The sequence below is a fragment of the Petromyzon marinus genome, chromosome 9, assembly GCF_048934315.1.
Source record: "Petromyzon marinus isolate PM22_M1 ecotype Great Lakes invasive population chromosome 9, UKy_Petmar_22M1.pri1.0, whole genome shotgun sequence".
NCBI classification, from domain to species: domain Eukaryota; kingdom Metazoa; phylum Chordata; class Hyperoartia; order Petromyzontiformes; family Petromyzontidae; genus Petromyzon; species Petromyzon marinus.
The window spans coordinates 1,296,221-1,323,814 of NC_133675.1; the positions used below are offsets into that span (position 1 = coordinate 1,296,221).

Consider the following 27,594-nt stretch of genomic DNA (forward strand, 5'->3'; position numbering starts at 1 on the left):
TCCAAGCGGGTTCCATGTATTTATTTTTATTTACAAATAATGCTAAAAATTGTTTTTTTTTACAGACTACAAATGTTACATCACCTGTTCATACACTACATACAGAACCACGTAAAGGGAGGCTGGAAGGCATTTAACATTAAAACAAAGTAAACGGCGGCGGAGAGAAGAGACGTGCCGGATCCGTTGGTGTCAGTGTCCCCCCCCCCCCGACATCCACCCTCCCTCAAGTGTTCATCACCAACATCCATGATTAACAATCCATCCTCAGCGTCCACCTTTGGTCCACCCTCAACGCCCACCTTTGGCATCTGCGCTTCACGTCCGCCCCTCGTGACATCCCTTGGCAGCCTGGCTCGCGGCGAGTTGGCGACACGGGCACGAAATTAACTCACTTGGCCACCACCACTCCCCGTCTTTGGTTAAAAAATATACAATCGACAAATGTAACAAATGAAATATAATTTGACTATGCCCATGAAATAGAACAGCTGGTCATTTCACTGTTGCGAATCAAACATTTGCAAACGAGGCAGGGATTTGGCACGAAGTCCGCTCACTCTCGCGCCATCACTCGGCAGCGCCGGCCCGTTCCAACCTCCTCCCGCTACCCCCCCCCCCCGCTCAGGGGCCGCAGCTCAGGCCAACGGCGTCAGCCACTGACGCAAATATGAATAAGCGAGCATCGCCATTCTATACAGAGAGGCCTCCCTCCCTCCCGCGTGACAGCAGGCATGAGGTCACGCCAGGGTCGGTGTTGCAGGTGCGATTAAAAGGGTATAACGCAACACGGAGGAGCACAGGGGCTAAAGAGTGATGATAATTTGGGTGGGGGGGCGGGCGGCGTTTCACCATTCCCAATTCCCACCACTGGCCCAGTCACGCATGCGCACAGCCCAACGCAGCGCTGTGCTTGTGTCGTGTTCAATAACCTGTTAAGGCAAACATACATTTGATACTGTGGTCCAATAAATCAGTAAACACAAAAGTCGTAGGTGACAATTCTAAACCTATACCATTCCCTGAATGTGTTGTAAACATTTGGGCACTGACACTACACAACCGCACAGCACAGTGTCACATCGATTCAGCAAATGAGACGATGACCACGCAAGACGATTAGAGGGGGTGAGCGCAGTGTGTGTGGGGGGGGAGATTCCCCCCCCTTCCCGAGGGCCTGGGGTTCACACTCGTCACGACCACTCGGCTTCACAAGCAAAAAGCGTGCAGCCCCGATATTTGCGCACAGCCCGTGGCTCCACCACCGCTCGTTCACTCGCTCGCCCGCCCGCCCTCACTCGACTCGGGAGGGCGAGTGAGTGAGCAGTCACGGCACCGCACGAGGTCGCGGTGGAGCCTGGGAGCATGTGGTCATGGCACTACACACCTGCACGCAGTTTGGCCAGCGGCTATTACCTGTAACCGCCACGTGTCAAAAACAAATCCTTATTAAACATTACATATAAAAATACACAATGACGTTAAAAAGCACAGATTGAAAAGATATCCCAAATTTCTATGTTGACATTTTCAAAAAAGTGAAAGATTGAGAAAAATATTAATAAAAATGCACCATATGCTCAACTGTTGATTATGGCTTTAAACTCTATGCTGAAAATATACATCTAGGGTTATCCTGCGGACGTTTACAAACAAGAGTGGATGGCTGACGCTGAATACATAGACACGGCCCGACCAGGCTTCTTCAGCACGGGCGGGTGGGTGTTCGATTGTGGAAAAGGGGAACGATGAGAGAACCAGCGCAGAGGGATCGACCCCGTGGAACGATATAGTAGGTGGCAGAGATTCAAGCGGCACGGTGTGGAGCACTGGCTGGGTAGCCCAGGGGAGAGGTTGCAAACGGGGAAGAAGGAGGCGAGCCGTGGAGTCTCCAGGATCTGCAGGCAGCCACCGGGATAAACTCCAGCGACTGACAAAGGGAAACCCAAGGGTGGAAGGCTGGGATAACTCCAGGGAAAATAAGAGGATGTGTTCAGCGGATGCAGGTTTGCAAAAGAACTAGCAGGATGTTGCAGTAATGCAATAGAAAACCAGAGCGAGATTTCACGAGTGAAACTAGGTGAGGATTGTACTAAACGTTTAGCTCCGTTACACAAGTAGCGGGCAGTGGAGTTGTTGGGCAGCAGCGCACATTGTGGTGCAAAGCAAAGACCAATTGCAGCCAAATATTTAGACAAACAGCTTTTGCAGCGTTTCCCTTATTTGTAATGCAGACCACAGCTGTGAATTGACTTTAAATGAATTAAATAAAACACAAACAAAAAAAATCGTGAACGTTTGCCTTGCGGAATTACATAGCCAGGACTTCAGGGACACAAAACTGGTAGAATGCAGACAGAGGCTTTGTACAACGTGCAGGCAGAAGACACAGGAGCCATCCACCCCCCCCTCAATTCTGTTGGAGAAGCACATCCTCCGTAGCTACATCAACACAAGACTCCCATGCGACATGGCCCACAGGGTGCTTGGGACAGCCACCGCAGCCCAGCTGGGGCGAGATGTCGGGCCACAAGACTACTTCTGTGCCAGCAGCCCCATGACCACAATTGGTGAGGAGGTGGCAAGCCAGGGTCTGCAGGTCAGGTTACATCCCGACGGCCGGGGAAGGGAGGCTGCTTGAGTACTGCGGCAGGGTCGACCGGGCTCTGCGTTCGGGGCACAGCTTGAAGCATCAACATATTTAACACTCTCTCTGCATTTAGCTCCGAGTACTGATTTTGACTGTAATACATGCACGCACGCGTGCGGACGCAAGAAGAAAAGTGGCATGTACAGAGTCTGCGGCCGCAGTGGGAGACGTGGAAGCGCAACGCAGGTAGTGTGGTTTGCGTCCCCGCGGCGGTCCCTTGCAGAGCCAGCAACTTTCTCGCCGTGGGCACACGACGAGGGTTCGCTTCCCGGCGAGGCGGGGCACACCGGCGGCATTGGTAAACTCAGAAGTCCGGCGCTGTCCAAATAGTATCGCGTGTAACATCACAAGCACGCACGCGCATGGTGCAGTGTTCCCATTCTGGTCGAAAAGTCTGTTGTTGGTGTTTTACAATGTTCGACATCGTCCAGGCCGTCTAGTCATCCTCGCCACCCTCCTCGCGGCCGAAGCAAACCTGAGGACACACAGTCACCAAGCAGGTTCTGTCAACACCACAGCTGCCACACGGCATTTCTTACATAACCCTCAGTGTTTGTTATGTAACTGAAACATGAGCGAGTACTGTCACCGCACGGCAATGACCCTGTGCGATTGCACGAAGGGCACACAGTAGAGCAGCCGATTACAAATGGCGCCACTGTGTGCGAGCGGCTTGGTAACATGCGGGTAGTCATGGCACTCAGAGCTTCTAATGTCCCACCCCGACCACAATCCCTCCGTGTCCAACCAAACTCCAAACTCCCTGCCTCTCCCTCCTGGCCAGACTCCAAATTGAATAATGAAATACTGAACAATGGGCATGACTGCATTGCAACTACTTAACCTCTGCTGAACACACGTCTGCTGCGTTAACATAGGGTGTGGGAGCTCATACCATGCATGCTCGTGTGCATATGAGGGTGTGCGCCCACCTGGCGTCCAAAGAGCCTCTGCAAGAGTCCCTTCTTGGGGGGCTGTGGCGGCAGGTTGTCATCGAGATCTGGGGTGGGCGCTCCGTCCGGTCCAAACACATTCAACTCTTTGAAGCATTCCGTCTCGATCATCTAAGACACACGCACAAGCACACATCAAGAGGGTCCGTGGGGGGCACAGGGTTCAAGTGGGCAGGGGGGTGCATGGGCACTTTCTGGGGTCCGCACCTCGTCCTGCCAGGGGATGGGAACACTGCCGGTGGAGAACTTTGAGTAGAAGTCATCGTCGGCAGGGTCCAGGTTGACTCCCTTCACTGTGGAGAACTGCTCAATGTCCAGGACGTCCTTGCAATAGACAGCGCGAGGCTGTCAACACACGCAGGCACAACACACACACACACAGTCCCCATGCCGTTCCAAAGGCAGTTGCAATCACTGAGGATCTCGGCTAGGATTGCAGTTGACAGCGGCAGAGGTCACGTGACCAAATGTACCTGTGTAAACCGAAATACAGCACGGCCGCAATCTTGCGCCACTCATCTTGCTGTGTGACCATAGACCAATGACGTGCCACTGCAACCCGCAACAGCGTCTCATTTTCATCTAATGCAGTTTTTTCCTAATGTTTTTATCTGTAATCTCATGCAGTTCCAAAATGGAAACCCAAGCACTGGGCTCACTCTGTTGAGCTCCATTTTTTATGAGATTACTGATTGAGCATAAATTAAATTAACCACAATATGCCGCTAAGTGGTGGTTACATCACGGCGGCATCTGCGTTTCGGGAGGTGCACAATTTAATCATACACTCCTTTCCCCTTCAGATGGACAATAATGCTCACCGCAATATAACCCTACACAAATGCACAAAGACATATTGGATTCAAAATTTTAAAAAGTCTGCTGTGCGATTGTTATACTGTTCAGAAGTGGCTTTAGTGACGCATTGCCACAGACGCCATTGCTGACTCGGTCTCCAAGTCTGGCCGAGGTGAGAGGAGTAAACAAATGGCACTCATCACAATCCAGGGCGCTGCAGAAGCTCCGATTTTCAACCGAGCGGTCATTACATTTATACACCAAGCGATCGTCCCACCCATTAAATTTTCGTTACTTGCCCCTTTGACAAAGCGCTTTTTGTCAACATCGCAAGGACGTGTGTACGCACATCGGGCACAAAGGGTGGGTCCATAATGCCGGCCTCCAGCCGCTTGAAGTTGATGTTTCTGAAGAATGCGTGGGCCTTCACATCCGATGCTCCACCTCCTTGGCAGCCCAGCCGCTCCCGTGGGTCTTTGGTTAGAAGCTGCAGGGCCCAACAAGAGGTCACGGTAGTTAGAGACGCATCAAGTAGGCACATAGGGCCCACAGATTAAGGTGAATGCAGGTCATGGTGGTCACACAGAAGCCCACAGTGGATACACAAGGCCTACCCAAGTCACGGTGCATGTGAAAGGAAGAGCTCACCAGTGAGCAAAAGGTGCGGGAATCCTCAGAGAACTTGTCCGAGAACTCAACAGGGTCCTCCTTGACGCGGCGGTCCACTTCCTCGCGCTTCACCTTCTCCTTGCGGCCACGAAACGGCGAATGTCCCTCCAGCATCTCGTATACGAGGCAGCCCAGGCCCCACCAGTCAGGCCAGAACGTGTAGCGCTCGTTGTTAATCACTTCCGGAGCTGCACAATGATGTACGCACGCACGCGGACGCACGCTCATTATCACGACGCTCCCACCGTTAACAGCAGCAGCCACCGTTCACATTAGCGTCAAAATGGCTAATATACCAGGCGAGATGCACTCAACCAACGAAGCAAGTCACAGCCTTACCCATGTACCCCACTGTGCCGACGCGACCCCGGATGCTCTCCCCCTCGGGAATCTTAACAGCCAGGCCAAGGTCCGATATCCGAATATGGCCTGTGGATGACAGAACACGTGACTCACATACATTCACGCCAGTGCTACAGTGCCGCACGTTGTCACGAAGAGACGAGAAAAACCTCAACTTTTCTCCTGACTCAGCAGCAACCTCACAGGCAGCTGAAGAGACACAGCGTGACCCCGTGACCATGCACGCAAATGCCGCAGTATATTAGAATAAATCATTGACCAGTTATGGAAGAAGAAAATATGCAGCCACACCCGAAAGACAATCATTACTCGTTCAAGTACAGCACAAAAGTGTCCCCACCTGCTGTACTGACCGGGATGCGCCACACGGCGTTACAACCTGCCAACAGCTGCAGGAGCAAAGGTTAACACGGCTCATTTACAACGGCCACTACCTTGTTGCCAAAAAATAAAACCTATAGTTAAAGTAATTATGACATCAGCAGGGTAAAAAAAAATCCACCATCCACATTCCCACGCAGGTTTTGCAGGCTGGGTTTCCGGTTGCTGTACACCTGCCAGTCGCCCAACTGCGCACTCAAAAACACACGCAGGGCCCCAAGAGCAAAGCGAGAGGCAGGGTCCTGCGGTCAATTCCGACAGCTGGAATGATTGGCACCGCAGCCACGAGCACTCACCGTAGTCGTCCAGAAGGATGTTTTCTGGCTTGAGGTCCCTGCAGCGAGAGAATATTGCGTCAGGAGAGTAGTCTCACTGCGGTGCAGGGGGCAGCCATTACCGATACAGTTGAGGAGGGGGTTAGCAGTTCAGTTCACTCACTCCACAGGAATTATGGATGGTAAAGTTGACCAGTTTTTTTTTTGCGGGTCTCGGGTAGCTCAAAATGTGGACGGGAAAACCGGAGGACCCGGAGAAAAATCCACGAGACCACAGGGAGAGATATATAAAAACTCCAAATATATAGGCGTCAGGGTCGGGATCGAACCCACGACCTCATGTATGCCAGGCGAGGTCGTTAACATCTCGCCACCGCAGTGCCCACAGTGGTGAGATGTCATGGTCAATGGGTTGTTGCGAATGTTGTGGTCAATGTGGGAGCAATGGAGAAGAAAGCCCCCTCGCATCCCCCCCATCCACCATTGAGCCAGCGGCACCTGTAGACGATGCCCTCGTGGTGGAGGTCGCTCAGGCCACACGTGATCTCGGCGGCGTAGAAGACGGCACGCTCCTCATCGAAGCCAGGGTTGCCCATGTTGTAGATGTGAAACTTGAGGTCACCACCGTTCATGATGGTGAGCACAAGGCAGAGCGCGTCCTTGGTCTCGTAGCCGTACGCCAGGCTCACCTGCACCGCGACAGACGGGCCATCATTACACATTTGGCGCCTGACGCCATCGCCACCATTGTCCCACTTTTGAACAAACCATTGGTGACATCTAAGCCAAGGTTATGGTCGGGGGGGGCAGCATACTCACCACAAACCTGCTGTTCACCTTCTCTAGGATTTGCTTCTCATTGAGCGCCATCGTTTCTCCTTTCCTCTTTTTGATCCTCTTCTTTTCGAGCTTCTTGCACGCGTACATCTTGCCGGTGGCACGCACCTGACAAGCGCACACCTGCGGGCACGGATTACAGAACATGCACACGCACGTCGTGCATCCTTCACAGCAGTTCCATGCAGACCAAACGCTCACTGAAAAATTACAATCGCACGATCGCTCCTCGACGGGACTACGATCCGTTGAAGGGAAAGCCGAAGTCATCCTCCCGTCACCCTAACATGTGTTGAGTTCACGGCTACGAGTTTGCATCTCGCGCCCACTGCCCGGACTCCCCGAGTCTATTGGAGCCGTACGAAGAGCAAGCGTGAGAATAAAGATGGAGCCAGGAGTCCTGCATCCCGAACACGAAAGTCCTGAGTGCTGTGGCCTGGACCAAGTGCTTCACTCACCTCCCCAAAACCACCCTTGCCCAGCACCCGGTACTGCCGGAATGTGTTTTTCGTAACCGGCTGCCTAAACCAGGAAAAGCAAACGCATCGCACGCATCAGAGGGTTTTCAAGCACACATTACATTGCGACAGGTGCATCCTTCTGATCGCGGGAGCATACCGATTCTATGCACTGAAACGTGAGCTCACTGGCCTGCACACACCACCACACATCGTGCTGGTTCTTGCTCACAGCACTCACACACACACTGGGCCGCAGGCACAACCTTCAACGCACTCCAGGAATGACGCCTGCAGAGTTCGACACCCCACGTGCCGAAGTGTCCACAGCACACGGCCGGCATCGTGCACACGGCTCCCCACGTACTCACCGCTCCAGCCACTTCCACTGCAGGAAGCGCGAGAAGTACATGCTCTCCTGGAACTCCTGGAAGGGCTGCCTGCTGAGGTACTCATGCAGCGCCCTACGCACACAGGCACCCGCGTGTTAGACGTCCCAGCGGTAACGACACATTTCGATCGCGGCCGCTGAGATGTTCACGCAAGGTGGTTACAGTTACGGACACAAAAGCATTTTAGGCAGTGGCAGGCCGCGAGGCAAGGCACTGTGGAGAGGTTCGGTACTGCGGAAAAGCGGTGGGGCTAATGAGGTGCTTGGCTTGAGCTGGGCTTAGACTCACTTGGCGGAGGGACCGAAAAGCTCCTTGCAGGGATTCCCATCCAGGTTCTGCTGGCACTGTCTCACCAGCTCATCGCTGATCCCCGGTACTGCCTCTGGTGACTGGAGCACAAAACAACAGGCAGCTCAAAGACCACACTCGCACGTGCAAGTGCACCATGTGACGCTGTTGGTCTGTCGAGCATGGTGTGATGATGTCTGTCATGCAGGTGTACGCTGTGAGACGATGCGTTGTACTGCAGGTGCAGAACGATGCCGGCACAGCTATGCTCACGTCGGGAGTGAGGTACTTCTTGATGATCTTCTCTCCCTCTTCTCTCCGCTTCTCATCTGGGCTGACTTCATAGTCGACCTGTTTCAACACACACAGTCAGCACAGCCCCTTGCTGAGATTTAAACAGATGTGCTGCTCACGAAAAGAAGCAAACCTCAACTCCCATCATGATAAATAAAGACACAATACACTTCCTGCACACAATTATTTCATCTCACGTTATACATAATTCACATCGATTTGGCAGTGCAAATGGCATTGGTTCAAGCAAGCCTGATTAAGCTGATGAGAGACTAAATGTCAAAACTGGTCCAGGGTTGAACTGTGTTCTGTGTTCAACTGTGTTCAACCAATGGCTTATGGCTGATAGGAAGCGTAAAGAACACTTATTTTTTATGCAGAGCGACAAATACGGGAAGGAGGCGAAGAGTCTGCTTATTTATTTGTTACATGCTACAGTGGAATCGATCACACGGAAAGGTGTGCACACGGAAAGGTGTCCTCTGATGCACGCACTTAGAAACAGCTCAAATAAATGCACGGCAGCAGCAGCTGACATCGCCAACGGTGAAACGAGCAACAGAACGGTGATGTTTGCAATTGGCACCAAAAAAAAGAGCACTCCAAAAGAACATTAAAATACACACCGCCGTGAGGACACAAACTGTCATTGATTACAAAAATAAATCTTCTGGTATGTACAAAAATACACATGGGGGTGTGATCAGTGCAAAATGAGTGTGGAGACGATGAGACCCGTGTGGCCAGTGAGGTGAGTACAAGCACTGTAGCCTGTGTGCCTAACATGTATTTTATGCATATCCTGTGTGTGCTGTATATATAAAACTGTGTGTATCCAATGCTTAACCCATGTGTATCCCACGGACAGCTCATCTGTATCCTGTGCAAATCAGTGTGTATCCAAAGCAAGTCTTATGTGTATATAACCGCGCGTCTCAGGTGCGTGTCTTGTGTCTATAAAGCACACTTGTTCTGTCAATGCCCCCGTGTTTATCGCACATCCCGTGCATTTAGCGAGCGGCTGCGGAGGTTGCGTGCGGTTATCGCCGCGTAACCAGGAGGTGACGTGTGCCGGGGTATCCAGGAAGTCCGTTATGCAGTCGAGTGGGACCGTGGCCAGGAAAGGGAGGTGGCCCCAGGGAAAGGGCGGGGGGGGGCGCAGAGGGGCCCACGAGTTTGGGACAACGACCGCCATACGCGCCTCTTCACGCCGGCGCTCCGCGGCGCTGAAGCTACGCACGCACGCACGTGCGTGTCTGGAGAGCAGCCGACTCAATTGTGTGGGACTGGGAGAGTTCGCCGAATGCGGCCAAGCGCTGCCGTTCGCGAGCATTCCTACCGCCACGTGACTCAACGCTTCCTGTGTTGAGTCACGGCCATTACACGGCATAAACACGTCCTGGCACACAGCTCCGCACCCAAGCCCTTGCCTCGCTCAAGCTCGCACACACTCCTGCGTGCGCACTCCCCTGGCATTGACGGCTCGAGGAATGGAAACGACTCCACCTGCTGCTCACGGCATAGCGCACCGCTCCCCCCGGTTGGCGCCACGAAAACACGGTCATCAACATTTGGACACGAAGGCACAGGCTGTGTACGTTTCAACGGTCACCACAAAAATATGGAGACGGCCGGGGTAGCCCTAATGGCGTGGAGTGGATCGGGGCGGCACGGAATCGCGCCGGGTCGTGCGTCACGCACGTCATGGCGCGACGGACGTCCCTGTCGCCAGATCGTAGGCGGGGGCTCCCCATGAGGATGACACCTCCTTCTTAATCGCGTCAATTAGGCTCTCAGCGTGTCTAGACGACATTAGGCCATCGCGTGACGTGGGCAAGCCATGTGCAGCACTTATAAGCGGCAATCGGTGCACGCTCGCTCACTGCCTGCACAGACACGCACGATGTGAACACCCGGCGTGATTGGTGCGAAGACCACCCCCAACAATCGCACATTCAGTGGTTCCTAACAGGACACTTCTCTTTCGGCATTTTCTCTCGCACTGCTCGACTTTGCAAATCCCTCCCGGTCGTCTCGTCTACCAAGCTCTCGTCTGTTTTGGTGCTCTGCCTCAACGGGTGGTGTTCTTGGTGGCAATTTTCCCCATATTTCTCCGTCCTGTGGCCTTCTCTTCATTTTCACAAATGCCACCCCCTCCCCTCTCCCTTCAGCTCCTCCAACATCGCAATCTTTGGCCTTGCTTTTGTTATTTTCCCCTCACATTATTTCTTCTGTAATGTCCTCATTCATCAACCCATGCCCTCGATGCATCCAATCCGGTTCTTGTACCTCCTTCGGATGAAATCCATTATCTCTTATAAACATGCTCAATGAAAGGAACATGTTCACTCCAACCTATTGCAGAAACTTTCAGTGCTGCTGCTTGTTGTTGACCACTTAACATGTTGGGCCGTGGACTGCTGTGCTCAGCAAACCGTGTAAAATAACAAAACAATCAGTGGTTCCTATAAGAAAACTCATCGAGGGGCTCCCTAACGTGTTCTCAAGGTGAACAGCACAGGGAGGTGGGGGGGGGGCCTCGAAGACCGCCCTCACCCAGTGGCAAGAACTCACCCAGTCCCGCGAAGACCCCAGCGCCGCTGTGCATTTACAAAAAAAACATTTTTATCTTCACCGTGTACAAACGTACACACCCAGACAAACATCCGTCAACACCGAGCCTTCAAGTCACGGCATAATCGCTCGGTTAACCAAAAGCTGGCCCATAAATGGAGGCGAGGAGCTCGGTACAGGCTTGGTGGCAGTGCTGGGACGTGATGGGAGTGGAGGGATCTGGGTATGAGGGACCTGGATCGAAAGGAACGGGGGGGGGGGGGATTAGGGAAAATGTCGCGCTGTTGTGGTCGTTACCCTCCCAGCCGTGCGTGCAATAATGGGCAGGTGGTATTTTTGACAAGAGTGGGCTTCCTAATGCAATCAAACGCGCTGTGATAGAAAATCGACACCACTTAAAGCGCGCCTGATTGGTTTATAAAGCCACGTGAGGGAGAATGCCCGCGTGCGATTATCTGCACCCCCCTCCAGAGAGGCCACTGTTTACCACAGTCACCACGGACACAGACACGGCCAGATAACATCCATCTCCCAGAGAACTTCCATGACCGTAACTCCGATAAACGACCGTGAGGCAACGAGCACAGCCTCAAACGTGGGGGCTCCGTGCTTGGGAGAGACGCACACCCACACACAGGACAAAGACAAAGATCCCCCGTATAGCCTTTAACAGACCGTAGGAGCAAGTGCCGTTAGCGAGCCGCTATAAAGGCCGGCACGGCACACCAGGGGGTGGGCGGACAGCACCATGCCTGGCCGCCTTTGTCTCTCAACTGCCGATGTTTACACACCTCAGCAGGTAATGATTTGAAGCGGAGTCACCCTAGGGGAGGTCCAGGACCAGCTCAGATAATCGTCACTGGTGTTGGCCGTGAGCGGGAATCAAACTCGGGTCGCCCAGGTACAGTCACGTACACAAAAGATAAGACAAACACACAGTCATGTACATACACAGGCACATGAACATAGACACACAGTTACAAACGCTTACATGCATGTACACACACACACAGATAATTACATAGACGGAGATACACACAGATATACAAAGACAAAGAAACAAAGACACACGGTCACATTCACAAATAAGAACGTACAAACAGATACACACATACGTACCAAGGCACATGCTCGCTCACACAGGAAGCACGAGGGGAGAACAGGACCCCTTTAGGAGCGGCTCGGCGCTCCAGGCGCATTCTGCGAGGCATGCGGCCACAGTTAGATCCAAACAAACACGCGGCTATTTTTAAACCTCTGCGATAACGGCAAACGTGGATGTGATGTCTCCAACAACTTCTGGGAATCCACGATTTATAACCCAAACCAACGACTCCTCAACCCCAACAGGGACAACGGCACGAGGCCATCAGACGAGGCTCATGGAGGACGGCGTTCCCACAGCAGAGACAGCAAGAATACAGCGCTCACCCTTAAAACACGGGCTGGCAGGGAGCAGCGGCACGTGACACAAACGGCACGTGACGCAAACGACACGGAGGTTTTGGTTGGCGAAAAAAAACACCGTCATTTAAATACTTTAGACGTCCAAGGACGGTGAGGGTTAAAGTTCAGGCCGCACAAACAAAAAGTCAAATTTTCCAGGAAGTATTTCTAGATGCTGGAGTGGCGTGTTGTGGTTGGGCCGGTGCCGCGCCCAACCACAGCTGGCTGCCATGCTCGCTACTCCGCTCACCGTGACACCACGCCCGTTGCCCCAAACAGATCACCGCACACGCACGCAAGCTCACAGTGTGACACTTCACCATACATTATATATCCCGCAAACTCACGCCGCACGAGGCTGTGCTGTGTTAATCAGCAAGTCGCACTACCGCCACACAAGCACCAGTGACCACACACCGTGCCAGGGGCCTTACGACACCGCCATTTTCCGCAAGGGCATGAGGATGCACATTAGCTCAAGAAGAAAAAAAGCCTTTAGAAAGATGCGCACGATTGCAGGAGACTCTCTTGCACAGCGCACATAACACTGAGTGCGTGCAACCTTCCTGCTTCCCACAGTGCAGCAAGGCGGTAACCTCGACCTGGGAGGTCCGTGGGGTCCATGACCACGAGGTCGTGGGTTTGCTTGGGGTGTGTGGCGGCTGCGGAGCGGTGTGGGCAGGATGTTGGGAGTGCACAGGGTAAGTGGTGCAAGTAGTGTGGGCAGGGCAGGCAGTGTAGGTAGTGCAAGTAGTGCGGGTAGTGCAGGCGGTGTAGGTACTGCAAGTAGTGTAGGTAGTGTAGGTAGTGCAAGTAGTGTGGGTAGTGCAAGTAGTGTGGATAGTGCAGGTGGTGTAGGTAGTGCAAGTGGTATGGGTAATGCAGGCAGTGTAGGTAGTGCAAGCAGTGTGGGTAGTGCAGGTGGTGTAGGTAGTGCAAGTGGTATGGGTAATGCAGGCAGTGTAGCTAGTGCAAGTAGTGTGGGTAGTGCAGGTGGTGTAGGTAGTGAAAGTAGTGTGGGTAGAGCAGGCGGTGTAGGTAGTGCAGGCGGTGTGGGTAGTGCAGGCGGTGTAGGTAGCACAAGTGGTGTGGGTAGTGCAGGTGTCATCCTCACCACGGCATTGAGGAAGCGGATGCAGCAGGCAAACTTGGGGCGCGTCTCACAGAACTGCCGCCACAGGAGCCGCCCGATGGACTGCTTCTCACACAGGCTCCAGTAATTCCTCTCTGCAAAACAAGCGAGACCGCGCGTCAGCCACACACACACACGAACGTTCCCACGTAGCTGTGGGACATGCAGCTACAACTTCGCTTACAAAAATAAACATCCTGCCCGGGCATCCGCCAACTCTGCTGTCTGTAGACTGGTGGCCACCCCATCTCATTCCTTGGCCTGCGCACAAGGCATGGCCCACGTGACCACGCCACGAGGCTTCGCGGACAGAGAGGCCCGGTGAGCACAAGCGTCGCCACATTAATCCCGACCCTTGCCCCAGTGAACCAGATGGTTCTCGGCCATCTCTGCTCCCGTGGCCCTGTCGAGGATTTTCATGAGCAAGCCAGCTACGGCCCAAGCCGCACAACCAAACACATGCTCCACGCTGATCATGCGCACACCTGTTCTCACAACTGTGGAATACGTCACTGCACGGTCCAAATAAAATGCATCGCTCCATCCTCTCATTTGAATGTCAGAACCCTTCAAAGGTCAATTGTCAGTGGGACCCTGGGGGTCGGCTGAGCCATCGGAAGAGGACACCAGTCAGTTCGTGCCAACATCAGCAAAGCCCATCGGCTGCAGGACCAGGTTTTACAGATCGTACTGCAACCCCCACATCACCGCAGGGCTTTTCCGTTTTTTAAAGATCAGAAAGTTGCAAGCTTTACCATTTTAAGAAATGTACACAAAACAACATAACTTTCATAACTCTCAACTTCTGAAAACGTCTTGATTCACGAAATTCAGGTTTAGCTAACGCATAGCAGGGCAGCGCTTGGCCCGTCAAATCAAAGAGCGCCGGGCACAAGCGACCACCGTCACCCCGCCACGCAGCCTGCCTGACAGGGTTGGGTACGTCCCACAACTCCGGGGCCCTCGCCCACCAAGCTAGGATCGGTCGCCACGTGCCGGGTAAATAGTGAGGTCCACGCCGTCGAGTCCCGAGGCCTTCCTTGCACCCACGGGGAGGCGGGCGTCGACGCTCTCGCTCGCTCCCCACACTGGCATGCATTGGGAATGGCACCGTTTGCTAATCGTGGTGGAGGGATGGAGGCTCTCCTGGTTTTCCCCTTCGTCCTGGCCACCTCCATCGTAAACCGGCTCACAGGACTCGGGCGTTGCCGGCCTCTCTTCCTGCATCGCCTGTCGCCATCCGTACAACGCATCTCAGTCTTTATTTATCGTCTGACGTCGAGTTTCCCGTGTTTAAATTTTATGGAAATACCCGAGTCGCCATCCTTTTTTGTCATTGAATTTGTGCAGAATTATAACAAAATATACAGCCGCAACGAGTGTAGGGTTTGTGTTCCTGAGAGGTACTGGTGTGGAAAAGCTTCACGCTGGATGGCATCACAACCACCGGGACACTTAAACCGACCCCCCCTCTGCTCCACGATGCAGCCCTCGCTCACTTAACACATTTACAGATAATATTGGCCCCAAGGGCACAAGATGTCGCATCTGGTTACACTTGGTGGAAGTGGTGCATCCCCCAAAAGGTCTCGTGTTCATGATGGAGATTACTCGAGGCTGCCCCAATCCTGCACATACCCAGGAGCGCTTCGCACATAGTGCGGAGTGCGCACAACGAAGAGATTGCGGTGGCGTCTCACGACCATGAGCTTCAAACGCCTCCCCCTCCTTGACAGTGCTCAAAACACAGGGCCCTGCACGCAGCCACCCAGCACACAACCACCTTAAACTCCTCACGCCCCATGTGCACTCGTAAAGATGCAAGTGGAGCTGCATGGCCTCAACTCCCGCCACGATGGGACCTGGGTCGACAGGGGATGCGGTTAGGAGGCAGCTGTTCTACCACGCGCTCTCCCCACCGCGATAAAGGCAGTACACCATGAAGCGATACTCCAACGACGACGTGTCTTTTCAAACCATGGGGAGAAAATGAGGTGATTAGCCCAGACTCCTGTCCCAGCACAGCGGAGGCTGTGGGGCGCAGTGGTGGCCTCACCTCTTCCATGAGGGATATAAATAGAGGGGCTCCCTCCCTTTCCAGTCGGCCCGGTTTTCTGACACAGGTGACGCGAAAAGCCCTCGGCTCTCACCCAGCAAGGACAAGGGTGGGGGGGGGGGGTGGCAGGGGCATGAAGAGGGAGGCAGAGGGAGGGGGGGGCAAGGAGAGGGGGGTATGGGAAGGGAAGGTTTTGGCACTCCATGAGCTATGTTGTGGACCTGATTAGTAATATTCATGACTTTACATTGTACCCACAATCATTAATTACCCAAGATAGATAATTTAGCACTGTTTGTTTCTGGAGACAGCCAGCAGTCTAGAGGCTATATTAGCCACACACAGCTAACTCTCAGTGCGTCTCTGTCAGCCACCAAATTGCTCAGCATCAACAGCGAAGAGCAAGGATCAAAACACAGCACCCAGAGACCAGAGGCACAGTCCCAAGAATCAGGGACATCCCCAGGAATCAGGGACACAGTGCGAGGATCAGCCACAGTCTCCGGAATCAGAGATACAGTCCCATAATTCAGAGACACGGTCCCATAATTCAGAGACACGGTCCCAGAATTCAGAGACACGGTCCCAGAATTCAGAGGCACGGTCCCAGGAATCAGAGCCACGATTCCAAGAATAGGAGACAGTTCCTAGATTCGGATACATAATCTCTCTGGGCGAATCTAGCAATAATTTGAATGGGGATGAGGCAGCGCTGCATCTATCACCAGTCAAGGGCCTTTAACCATTCCACCTCGTTTACGAGGGACACCTGGGACCTTTGCACACACTAACAGCTTTTACATGCAAATTCTTTCATGAAGCTAAAACGAATGTCTATTTTTAGACTGTGCAAACACCCCGTCCCAACAGACAATGTACACATTTACATTCGAGGATTCAACAAACCCAGCAAACCCTAACTGAGAGTGCAGCATCCCCTCACCCCTCCCCACCATCTCCTTGGTGAGGCGAAGATCGCCTCCGTTTTTTGTTGTTTATTTCTTGGATTCCGCCCCCCTTCCATTTCTTACAGCACTCGGACCAGAAGGGGTGTGGGGTGCAACCACAGAAACCCTCTCTAACAGTCTCTCACAAAGCAAAGCCACCCACCCCCCAGCAAGCTTTAAAAAATGTGTTATACACAGGAAAGGTTAACAGAGTCTCTTGACTTTGAGGGTCCTGCTAGTAGCATGAGTTGATTACTATGTATATGTCAATTGAGTAATTGTCAGATTTTTGTCTTGACAATCGTGCTGGCACAGTAGGACCTTCTCTTGCATCAGCATATGGCGCGGTATTTTTACAGGTAATACACCCGCAGAAAAAATCTGAGAGGTTGGCGGGTTCGAACCATGACCCTCTCTGTATTAAGCGGCAAATGCGCTGCCAATCGGCCATATCACTGCCTCTCCACCTTCCTCCCACCGAGTCACCACTACAGCCACTTTAACCGAAACAGCGGCTGCAGCATCAATTCGCTCGCTACCTGGATTCATATAACAAACATTGCATACACATGGAGATTCATGTGACCGTGACATTTTATAAATCGTGACACATCAGCGCAGCAACAGTGACCGTGACACCGAGATTCTTCCTGGTACGGGAAACAGTTCCCCTCCTGTCATGGCCCCCTTCTTCTCTCGTATGATGCAGAGTTGGCCAGCAATGTTCATATGCTCATATTTAAGATTCGCGAGTGATGAGTAAATAAATAGATTTTGGAGGCGCCATTCGAATATCTGCAATGCTGCCGGGAAGCAATAAAAGCAGGCAGCGGTGTTTGACCGCGCGGTTCATGGTTTGAGATTAGTGACTGTGGTCGCACTGTGGGAGCCAGGGTCACCACAACACTTGAAAAGCTGCATGGACGAACGACTCATATTTAATGTTTATGCCATTTGTCCAGCGCCTTTGTGATGGCTTGCCATGTTACGGCATTATAGGAGTTGGCGTCGTTATTATTATCTCAGCGGGAGATGTGCAAGCACAGCGAGGGAGTGACGAGCTCCGGGTCGGACCCGTCACGCCATGGTTCCCCAAGGAAGTGAGCTCACACCGCCGCACCGCCCTCTTTAGCTGCTGCCGCATTCATCACCGCGCCGTCACCCTCCCTCGCTGGCGCTCGCCACTCTCACAAGGCAGTGCAAGGAGTGTGCCCTCGTTTACTCAGCACTTATGGCCACGACCACACACCGGGTCGACCTGCGGTGGCACGAGCAGCAGCAACAGCAGAGCTCCGGCACCGCCATCGCACGGGGGCTGGTATCAACAGCGCTGGCAATCAGACTACGCCCCGTCCACGCCTCCGGTTTAACTGCTCAGCGTCACCAACAGATGTCTCTACTTTCACAACTTAACCCCTCCGTAATGTGAGACTGACTTGTTGCATCACTGAGAAAAAACACACACATACATCACCGTCGCAGCTGTGGCCGCAAGCCAAGCATTTAGCATGGCAGCAATGCACACCCCCTGGTTTGTGCAGGTGAATTACTGCTGAATAAAGCTAACGTTGCAAGTGGCCAGCGCACCAGTGTTTCACTGGGAAATAGTGTTCACACAAGTGAGCAAACGTACATGTGTACACCTCCACAGGTAACCATATGCAGGTAGGCAAACAGCCATACAGGCGAACACATACATACACACGATCGTTCACGCAAAGGCGCACACATAGGTGAATGCAAGCAGAGCAACACACTCACATGCATGTGAACACACACAGATGAATACACCCATACAGAAAAACAACCAAACATGCTAAATACAAGTTTATACACCCACTCAAAGATGTGTGTGCTGTGGGCATGCTATCTCAGCCACTACGTGCTGCTGTTCTCCCTGTGAAGTGAGTTCCTACCACTGTACGTTAAAGGTACAAAGCAAGGCCTGTGACCTGGGCGTGTTCCAATGCCTGTGTTGGATTCACGACACCGAGCTCTTCACCCCACACAGGCGAGGGTGTGACCAAAGCACACACGCACACAAAGGGGCTGTCTATGCGTGGGAGTTGCACGAGTGAGTGAACGGACAGCGAATGTGAGACATGACCACGGCAGGACAGTAACCGGACAGGCCGGTTCAGCGACACCTCAACTGTCCTTAAGCGCGAGAAGAGCCACGCGGGAACTAGCCGGAACAAGAAGGGTGATGTTGCCACGTTTCGCAGTGCCCAGCGCCCCCCATAGGGGTGCCATGGTGGTTAGGAGATGTTCACGACCTTGCCTGTTACATAGGAGGTCATGAGTTTGATCCCGACCCTGGCACCTGTATATTTGGAGTTTGCATGTTCCCCCCGTGGTTGTGTGGATTTTTCTTCGGGTCTTCCGGTTTTTCCCTCCACAATTAGAAATATACGTTTAGCGTATTGGGCTGCTATACATTTTCACATGGTCAGCCACTTCGTTGAGCTATCATTTGTGGCCAGACCATTGCTGAAAAAAAGCTATGCAGCTCAGTGGGCTTTACCAGGTAAAATAAAAATTGTCCATGGACAAGAAAATAAACTGGTACCACCTAAGGTAACATTTTTTTTTACCAATTTACGTGGCTAAAAAGTGCTAAATTATTTGATAACCCCACTCATTTGTAATTGTTACCACATTATTCAATGCTGTTGACCACAAATAAATTGAAACCACTAACGCGATGCCACCTCAGGTGGTCCCACCCAACAAGTGAACTAATCGGGTCAGGGCACATGGACGCGCAGCGCCGTGAGGCCAATTCTCTCGTGTTGCTCGTGTCCCACGACATTTTCCAGAATGGCTCTCGGTCATCTAAGCTCAAGGAAACGGCTCCCAGGATCATTCCCACTATGAACCATGACCTCCGCGCCACAGCAAGCAGACAGCCATCCACGGGCACACAGTCCCCAGCCCCCGGGGCTCTTGTCTTACCGTTTCCACAATGCCATCAACCTGGCTCCATAAGTCATGTGGGGCTCACATCGGTCTCAAGAGTCATCGTGGAAATGAAGAGCAGGAAGGTGGGGAGAGGGAATGTGGGTGGTGCAAGTGCACAGGGCCATCAGGGGATTTAGAAATTGAGAGAGGGGATAGAAGTAAGACGAGGAGCCAAGAAGGTGGTAGGGGGAAGGAAATGGAATGAAGAGGGTGAAGGGAGGAAGAGGGAGGACAAATGGCATAGGAACCCCCACGGCATCACTCACCCACAGTGCGACGCAGCTCCTCGCACTGGCTGATGTGAGGGAACCTCAAAATCTCTTTCCACTTCTTGCTCTTCCCCTTTCTCTTCCCCCCACCACCTGCACAGAAAACATACAAATCAGTGCCTTGCCAAAGAAGATGAATGACAATCTCATTCATAATCATCAATTTGGTTGTGGTCACATTTTAAACAGTCAGTGAGCTGCAAAGAGTAAAACTGCTAATTTTTACATTTTGTTGCAGAAGCCAGAGGTGCCCACACCACACATTCCAAGCCCCACATTCCCCCTCCCCTCATACCCCTTCCACCACAAGGCTCCCCCCCACCTCGCGGTGCCTAAATATTTACCCTTGTATTGGACCTGATATGCGAGAAGTGGCACCCATCTGCCACGTCTCATGCGGTAACGCAGAGCTCGGCGCTCGCCCCCTTGACCACCCACCCAGTATTGACCACGTGCCCATCAACTCTGCGTGCACTTCTCCCTGTCAACTCAGCTGCCCATCTTCACCTTAACACGTGACATATACGCCTACAGCGGGACACTGGGTGCCAGGCAGATGGCTGCGATGGCATGAAGGTGCAACCATGAGCGTAACTCGGAGGACAGCAGCACACGCCGATGGAACGCGCGACGAGGAACAAGTTAGGGTTAGCATGGGTGCCCTCCGGATGCAACGGAGCGTTACCCAGGACCAGGAGTCAGCATCCACAGCTCTCTTCATCAGAACGTAACCTCGAAGTCCCTGGAGTAACCAGGGGCAATGTGCCCTGTACATCTCCCATCACTCCAATTGTCCTTAATTTTCTATCAATTTGGTGTTTGCAAGCTCAAACGACAACTGACAGGTCAATGAGCAATGAGTACTTACTACCCACTATTATTGATTAAATTATTATATTAATGTTATTTATTCACAGACACCCTCACTGTAGCAACTACATGTGGCTGCACCATTCCTCATTCCCAAGTGCTGCTCCGATGGCAAATTAAACTCTAAGCAGACGGCCTTGCTTTGTGCGCCGCAGCCCCAAAGAACAACACAACAAATTAATTGAATGCATAATTAATGCACAGAAATAACTGCGGCATCCTAACGCATGCACAGGCTAAGGCAGCCGGCAGAGTCCTGCCTCAGCCTCGGAGCCCCAATCCTTCCTAATATGTTTTGAACAAAAAAAAAACAACCGGGTCCTTTATTAAACTAACGTGTGACTCAAGCTGCATTCCCCTCGACGTAAAACACTGTAATAGCATTGGTAAGTGCCTGTGTTGGGAACGCAAAGCACGTGAAACATGCTGCACAAACAGCGCTTCCTTGTGCCACACCAGTGCTACCGTGACTCCAGCCGAAATCCCGAGCCTGGCGGTCAATTGCGTCCACCCGAGGGCCTTACCCTGCACCATCCATGCTCCCTTGCATCTGACTCGGTTCTCTGGCCAGAAAACAGACACCTCCTTCTGTTGATCTCATCGCAAACAGCAGCCCCGCAGTCTATATGCATGACGCATAAGCTTACACTTTCTGCTGAGAACACTTTGTATGTATGCATGTTCAACTTCTTTCGCACCGTATGTAGCAAAGCGTGCTAATTGGAGGTGCGGGGAAAGGAAATCAGACTTTGCATGGACTGCGTGTGCTGCCATGGCATTACTCCAAAGAGCTCGCAAATAAGAGGGTGAATGAGTGATGCACGGGGCGGATTCACAAGCTCCCATCACCAGTTGTAGTCTGGATATTACCTACCTACTCTATTTAGAGACTCCCCAACATGTATGTATGTAGAACTTTTGTCACACCATACGTAGCCAACCATGCTAATCGGAGGTGTGGGGAAAGGACAACAAACTAAACACAAAAAGCAGCTCTCAAGAAATGAGTTCAAAGGTCCTCCAATGTGGGTCAATGGCAATACATTATGAGGCAATTTGAGCACCAGTGTTTGATATCGGTTCTTGGCCGATAGAGCGAAACCCTCTGACCCAGCAGCAACAGGAAGTTGAGACCACAGTGACCACTTCCTCCTGAAAGCAGTCCCAGCCAAGAGCCAAGCTCAGCCTTCCAACAGCATTTCTTTTAGATAGAGCAACCATTGCGCTTATGCAGTTTCAATAATTAATCACCCTAAGTGGTGGCTGGGAATGTCTCGATATTTTAGCCCATATTTACAGCCTGATCAAGGCCACGTGTGATCTCAGTGCTGACCTTTTTAAGCTGTGGAATTTTTCAGAGATGAATATCGTTAAATAAACTAATTTGTTACATCCACATAGAAAACAGCACTTCACACACACCACGTAATGTAAGCCATGCTCAAATTTAAACACCCTTCAAAAATCAATAATGAACTGCCTGGAACACACAATACAACCCTTACACACACGATTAGCACACACTCTGCTCATATGCACAAACCACACAGAATTGTGCAGAACATGCAACCAGCAAGATAAGAGAAGGATTTGCTGGCTTGGTCAAGGCCTGGCCAAGCCTAATGAACAGGCCCCTTGTGCCACACTCTTCTGCTCCTGGAAGGCCCACCAGGGCTGCAGGGCCTTCTTTTTTTGTATGACATTTGAAAAAAGCAAAAGGCTACAATTGCATTTATTATTTTGTAAGCCATTCCAAGGTAATCCGGGGTGGTAGCTGAGTGAAGTCCACTTGTTCCCCCAGAATACGTGTGCCATATTGGGCAGTCATCATCAGTGATATCCTGATGGTTGGCACCTCACTGCATTCGCAGGTTAGCGAGTCCTTGATCTTCAGTTTATGGAGGAAATATCCACACCTTCCACCTGCTGATGCACCGCCTAACTCTCTTGCAAACTTGCTGGTTAACTGGCTCAACAGGATTTTCCATATAACAAATAAACATCGAATTGAATGTGTTGTTCGGACGCGGTAGATATTTATCCACTTTCATTGGGACAGAGAAAAACTGGGCTATTCCTTCGTCGGGTCTTCAATAGGACAGCAGTGTGAACCATAAGGTACTGTTTGCCACGGGTCCTACAGTGTAGCACCAGGACCGCCTGTACACGTGTGTTGGGAGATCTTTATCTCTGCGAGCGGACGGGAGGCGGGGTCACGTACAGTCCCACCCAACAGGAACCCCGAAGCGCTCTCCCAATGCTGGCTGTGCCAGGCCAAGACAAACTCACTCCATCTCAAGTTAACTTCCCTCAACCGAAACGCTAACTCAAGTGACAGCTCCTTCTTACCAAAGGCGTGCATGTCCACACGAACCTTGTCTAGCATCCTGCTGTTGTTCACGGGCTATGCGACACACATAATGTATGCTGCACTGTAGCAGGCTATTGCTCAACTGCTTTTAGGGGCTTTATGCCACAAATAACGTGGCTGCACTGTCCAGCGCTAAAGGGGAAGGGCCTGCTGGGTGGCCCTGGGAAACCAGAGCTCCCGATTATCGGCACCACTGCAGGCATTGCCGTGATATAAAACAGAGCTACCACGAATTTGAGGAGGCTCGAGCCCATCCAATAACTTTCCCCGAGAGAATGTAAATTCATCAATTTGCTAGCATCTGCGCGAAGCAGACACCAGGCCACGGAGTCGCCACAAGCAACACGCGGGGTCTGGACGGAGCTCTGACCCGGCAGGCGCTCAGGAATCAGGGCCCACGAGGCATGGCACCGCCACCGTGGCCTAAAGTGCCCGCGCGTTATCTCTGGCACGGCGTTAATCCTGATAAAAGTTTATGGTCAGTGCCATTAAAATAATCTACTATGCAAGCCATGAACTGTGTGTACTGACGGTGCATCCACTAATGACATAAGCGGCTTGTCTCAATCACCCTGCCACGGCGGAGATCAACAAAGCGTGCGGCAAAAACGGTGCCATCGGTGCAATTTAATAAAGCGAGTGGGTCATCAAGCTTTGAACCCTTGTTTGCACTTGGGGTTTGTAAAAGTCTTGCCCCGGGAGGGATGAATCAGCTGCCGTGGCAAAGTTCGCCACCGACACACACAGAGAGAGCAGCCATCAACGAAAGACACATGAACACCCGGGCAACGAAAACACGGCGTGAAAGCTCCGTTCCAGCGAAGCCTTGTACATCGCCAACGTAAACAACACGCGTTCACAACACCACCAACATCACCGCACAGTACTAGCACGCACCGCCAACATCAACTAACACACACCATAACACCACTAATTCACTCATCGCCAATGTAAACATACATTACCAACATGACTGACACATCACGAACATGATCAACAACACATATCACTGACACCCGTCGCGAATATCACCAACACAGCACCACCACTAACCAGGACACATCCCCAAGACGACCAATGAACATCGCCAACATCACAGACACATAACGTCACCATTACACACCACGATCACGAATAAACATTAACATCAGCTAACACGCGAAAACCGCCCGCGCTATTGGAGCTCATTCCGCCGCGTATCCCAATGGAACCGGCCTGGCCTGGCCACCGCCATGTGCTCGGGTGGATGAGGAAGTGGGATCAACCTCCAGCCCGTACCGAAGCATCACCAGTCGAGTGCAACAGGCCAGCGCTAAGAGGGCAGCTGTTATTTAGTGGGGGCAGGGGGTGGGTAACCCCCGTGCCCCCCGGTGGGGGGGGGGGGGGGGTAACGCCCGTGCCCCCCGGTGGGGGGGGGGTAACGCCCGTGCCCCCAGGTGGGGGGGGGGGTAACGCCCGTGCCGAAGACAACCCCTGGGCGACCACGTTTACCACCGCTCACAACCCGCGGGGAACATGGCGCTCGCCAATACAAACCAACACACTGCCGCCTCCACCACCAGCACTTCCACATCATCATTACCACCTCGCATCTAGTTTGTGAGCAGTTGCGCAGCGTGGGTGGTGGCATGGGCCTTAAGTGCAAGTACTTAAATGAAGCCCCATGCCCCCTCCTGCAAAAGCCTGGCACTTTGCCCCCCCCCCCCCCCCGCGACCCGTGCGCAGCTGAACCGCCTGCACACTCGACATCGCCGCCACTGTCAGCGGGCCTAAAAACGATCCAGAGATGATCGTCGGGGACCCTAACCAGCGTGTTTAACCGCTCCCGGTTGACCGAAGCCCATCTGTAGCTGCTGATAGGCCCTGCTCCAAGATAATGATTTGTTCCTTGTCCAAGTGAGTTGTGTCCGCCAGATCCACGGTCTCGGCCAGCCCAACCCGGCCGACATGGCAGTGGTTGCAGCTACGCGAACCTTATTTGACTGCGTTGGTTCCAAATGTGCGTGTGAAATCGATGTTTGGTTCAGCCTGGACGCAGCCGGTGTGCTGCCAGGTATCAGCCCTCGCACGTCATCCTGCACTGCCTCCCCTGGCGAGAGGACTGTGGTGTGGGGGTGGTGTGGGCAATCGGCATCATTTCGTGTTCCTCATACCAACGAAAGTGTGATGTACATTACGGTGGATGTGGTGTGTGCCGGTGTATATCTGAGTATGTGTTATCCGTACCACGGTGTTTTCCCGTGAGCGTTTGGTGTGTACCACGATGTGTGGCGTTGTTCCAGGGTGTGTGGTGTATCACAGGGTGTGTGATGTATCACAGGGTGTGCGTCGTGTGTACGAATGAAACGCGGCAAGTTGGCTGAATGGAAAGCAGATGGTGCATCTCTGCCAGTCATCTCGGTCAACTGGGTCTGTCCCGTGACCTGCCAGCAGCGAGCCTTCCACACGAAACATGGCCTGAAGGTGCACCTAGCCTGGCACATGCGCCGTGCTAAAGTCACGACCACTTCGTGGCTAATGGTGGCTGTAGTGTTTACTCGTGTGTGCACGGTGTATACCACTGTGTAAAGTGTGTGGTGTGTGTTTACCTGGGCGTGGAGTGTGCGTGGTGTGTACCAGATGATGTGCGTGGTGAGTACCAGATGGTGTGCGTGGTGTGTACCAGATGGTGTGCGTGGTGTGTACCAGATGGTGTGCGTGGTGTGTACCAGATGGTGTGCGTGGTGTGTACCAGATGGTGTGCGTGGTGTGTACCAGATGGTGTGCGTGGTGTGTACCAGGGTGTGAGTGGTACCAGATGGTGTGTGTGGTGAGTACCAGATGGTGTGTGCGGTGTGTACCAGATGGTGTGCGTGGTGAGCACCAGGGTGTGCGTGGTGAGCACCAGATGGTGTGTGTGGTGAGTACCAGATGGTGTGTGTGGTGTGTACCAGATGGTGTGTGTGGTGAGTACCAGGGTGTGCGTGGTGAGCACCAGATGGTGTGCGTGGTGAGCACCAGATGGTGTGCGTGGTACCAGACGGTGTGTGTGGCGTGTACCAGATGGTGTGCGTGGTGAGTACCAGGGTGTGTGTGGCGAGTACCACATGGTGTGCGTGGTGAGCACCAGATGGTGTGCGTGGTGTGTACCAGATGGTGTGCGTGGTGACTACCAGATGGTGTGCGTGGTGTGTACCAGGGTGTGTGTGGTGACTACCAGATGGTGTGCGTGGTGAGCACCAGATGGTGTGTACCAGGGTGTGTGGTGTGTACCAGGGTGTGTGTGGTGAGTACCACATGGTGTGCACCAGGGTGTGTGTGGTGAGTACCACATGGTGTGCGTGGTGTGTACCAGGGTGTGTGTGGTGAGTACCACATGGTGTGCCTGGACTGGCTGCCTCCCACACAGCAAAAGGACCCTCGGCCGCGCTCAAAGCAAACCCACAGCATTGCCGGGTGGTGGTTGTGATGGCGGTTGTGACGGTGTTGGTTATGATGGTGACTGTGTAAGGGTTATTGCGTTTTTGGGGTAGTTGTGATGGCGGTTGTAGTTATTTGCAGTTGTGTTGACGGCGAGAGACATTGGTTGTTGCGGTTAGAATGTGATGCTTGTTGAGGTTGTGATTACGATGGTGGATATTTTGGTGATGATAGTGGTGATAGTGGTGGTTGGTGGTGATGGTGGTTGTCGACATGGTGAATGTTTTATTTAATCGCGCGCCAGGGCCGCCTCGTCTCAGGTGTTCTCGGACAAAAGGCGGCGGGCGGCCCGAGGCAGCGAGCGAGGAGGATTCCCACTGCCGCTCCTCGTTCTCATGGATTCATCCGCGGCCCTGGTGGCTCCTGCCTCCCCAGCTCCCTCACCCCTCCATGTCTCTGTCTCTGCCTCCCCGCCTTTATGCCTCCCTGGCTTCTGCGCGTCTCTCCCCTTTCCTCCCCATCTCCCACGTCTTTCTCCCTGCGTCTCTAGGCACGTCTCGCCATCTCTCCCCTCCCCGCCACCCCAAAACGCCTCGGCGTCTCTCCCCCGACTCCCTGCGTCTCACCTTCCCGGGCCTTCAACAACACGGTGTTGGCGACGATGTTCTCCAGCTCCATGGGACAGAGCGGGCGGCGGCGGCTCGGGATGCGTCTGCTGCGTGCGGCTCCGGCTCCGTGACCGCGTCTCTCCCGTCAGGCGCCACGGACACCTATCGCGCGACCGAGCGGGGTCCTCGCCAGCGCTGACAAAATGAAAGTCAGGCGCCGCGGGCAGCCCCGAGTGGGAGGAAGAGGGGTCCTCGAGACGCGACCCACGCCTATTGGCTGCCGCTCACGAGCGCGCGCTCGAGACACGCCCCGCTTAGCTTCGCCCCGCCCCCTCGCCCCCTCTCCCCTCCACGGTCGGGGTCCAAACGGAACGAGGGATCATTGCCATCCGGGTTAGGTCGGGACCGTGACCAGGATTGTTCTCGCACCCCCCGCTACACACCACGTCCAGCAGTCTAAAACCTCCGGATACGCTCGTGGCTACCATGAGCCACGTGCCACCCTCTTCGAAGGTCAACCGGTGATCCCGGAGCACAAAAAAATGCGCTTACGGCACGTTAAGCGGAACCAGAGCCGAACCCAGCACCGAAACGATTCCGATT

The 27,594-nt window shown here is 53.0% G+C and overlaps 1 protein-coding gene across 1 annotated transcript; it reads right to left on the reverse strand.

Annotated features, from left to right (window-relative positions):
- Positions 1–6: 6 nt before the first annotated feature.
- On the reverse strand, positions 7–27,223 carry LOC116940731 (G protein-coupled receptor kinase 5-like). The gene is made up of 16 exons (XM_032950912.2): positions 27,010–27,223; positions 19,741–19,836; positions 13,493–13,605; positions 8,338–8,415; positions 8,065–8,165; positions 7,756–7,848; positions 7,385–7,448; positions 6,909–7,049; positions 6,588–6,778; positions 6,111–6,148; positions 5,410–5,499; positions 5,050–5,258; positions 4,751–4,888; positions 3,811–3,948; positions 3,583–3,714; positions 7–3,125 (listed from the first exon to the last, which is right to left on the reverse strand). Exons 1-16 carry the CDS (start codon positions 27,059–27,061, stop codon positions 3,087–3,089), a joined length of 1,713 nt encoding a protein of 570 aa, XP_032806803.1. The 5' UTR covers positions 27,062–27,223; the 3' UTR covers positions 7–3,086.
- Positions 27,224–27,594: the final 371 nt, after the last annotated feature.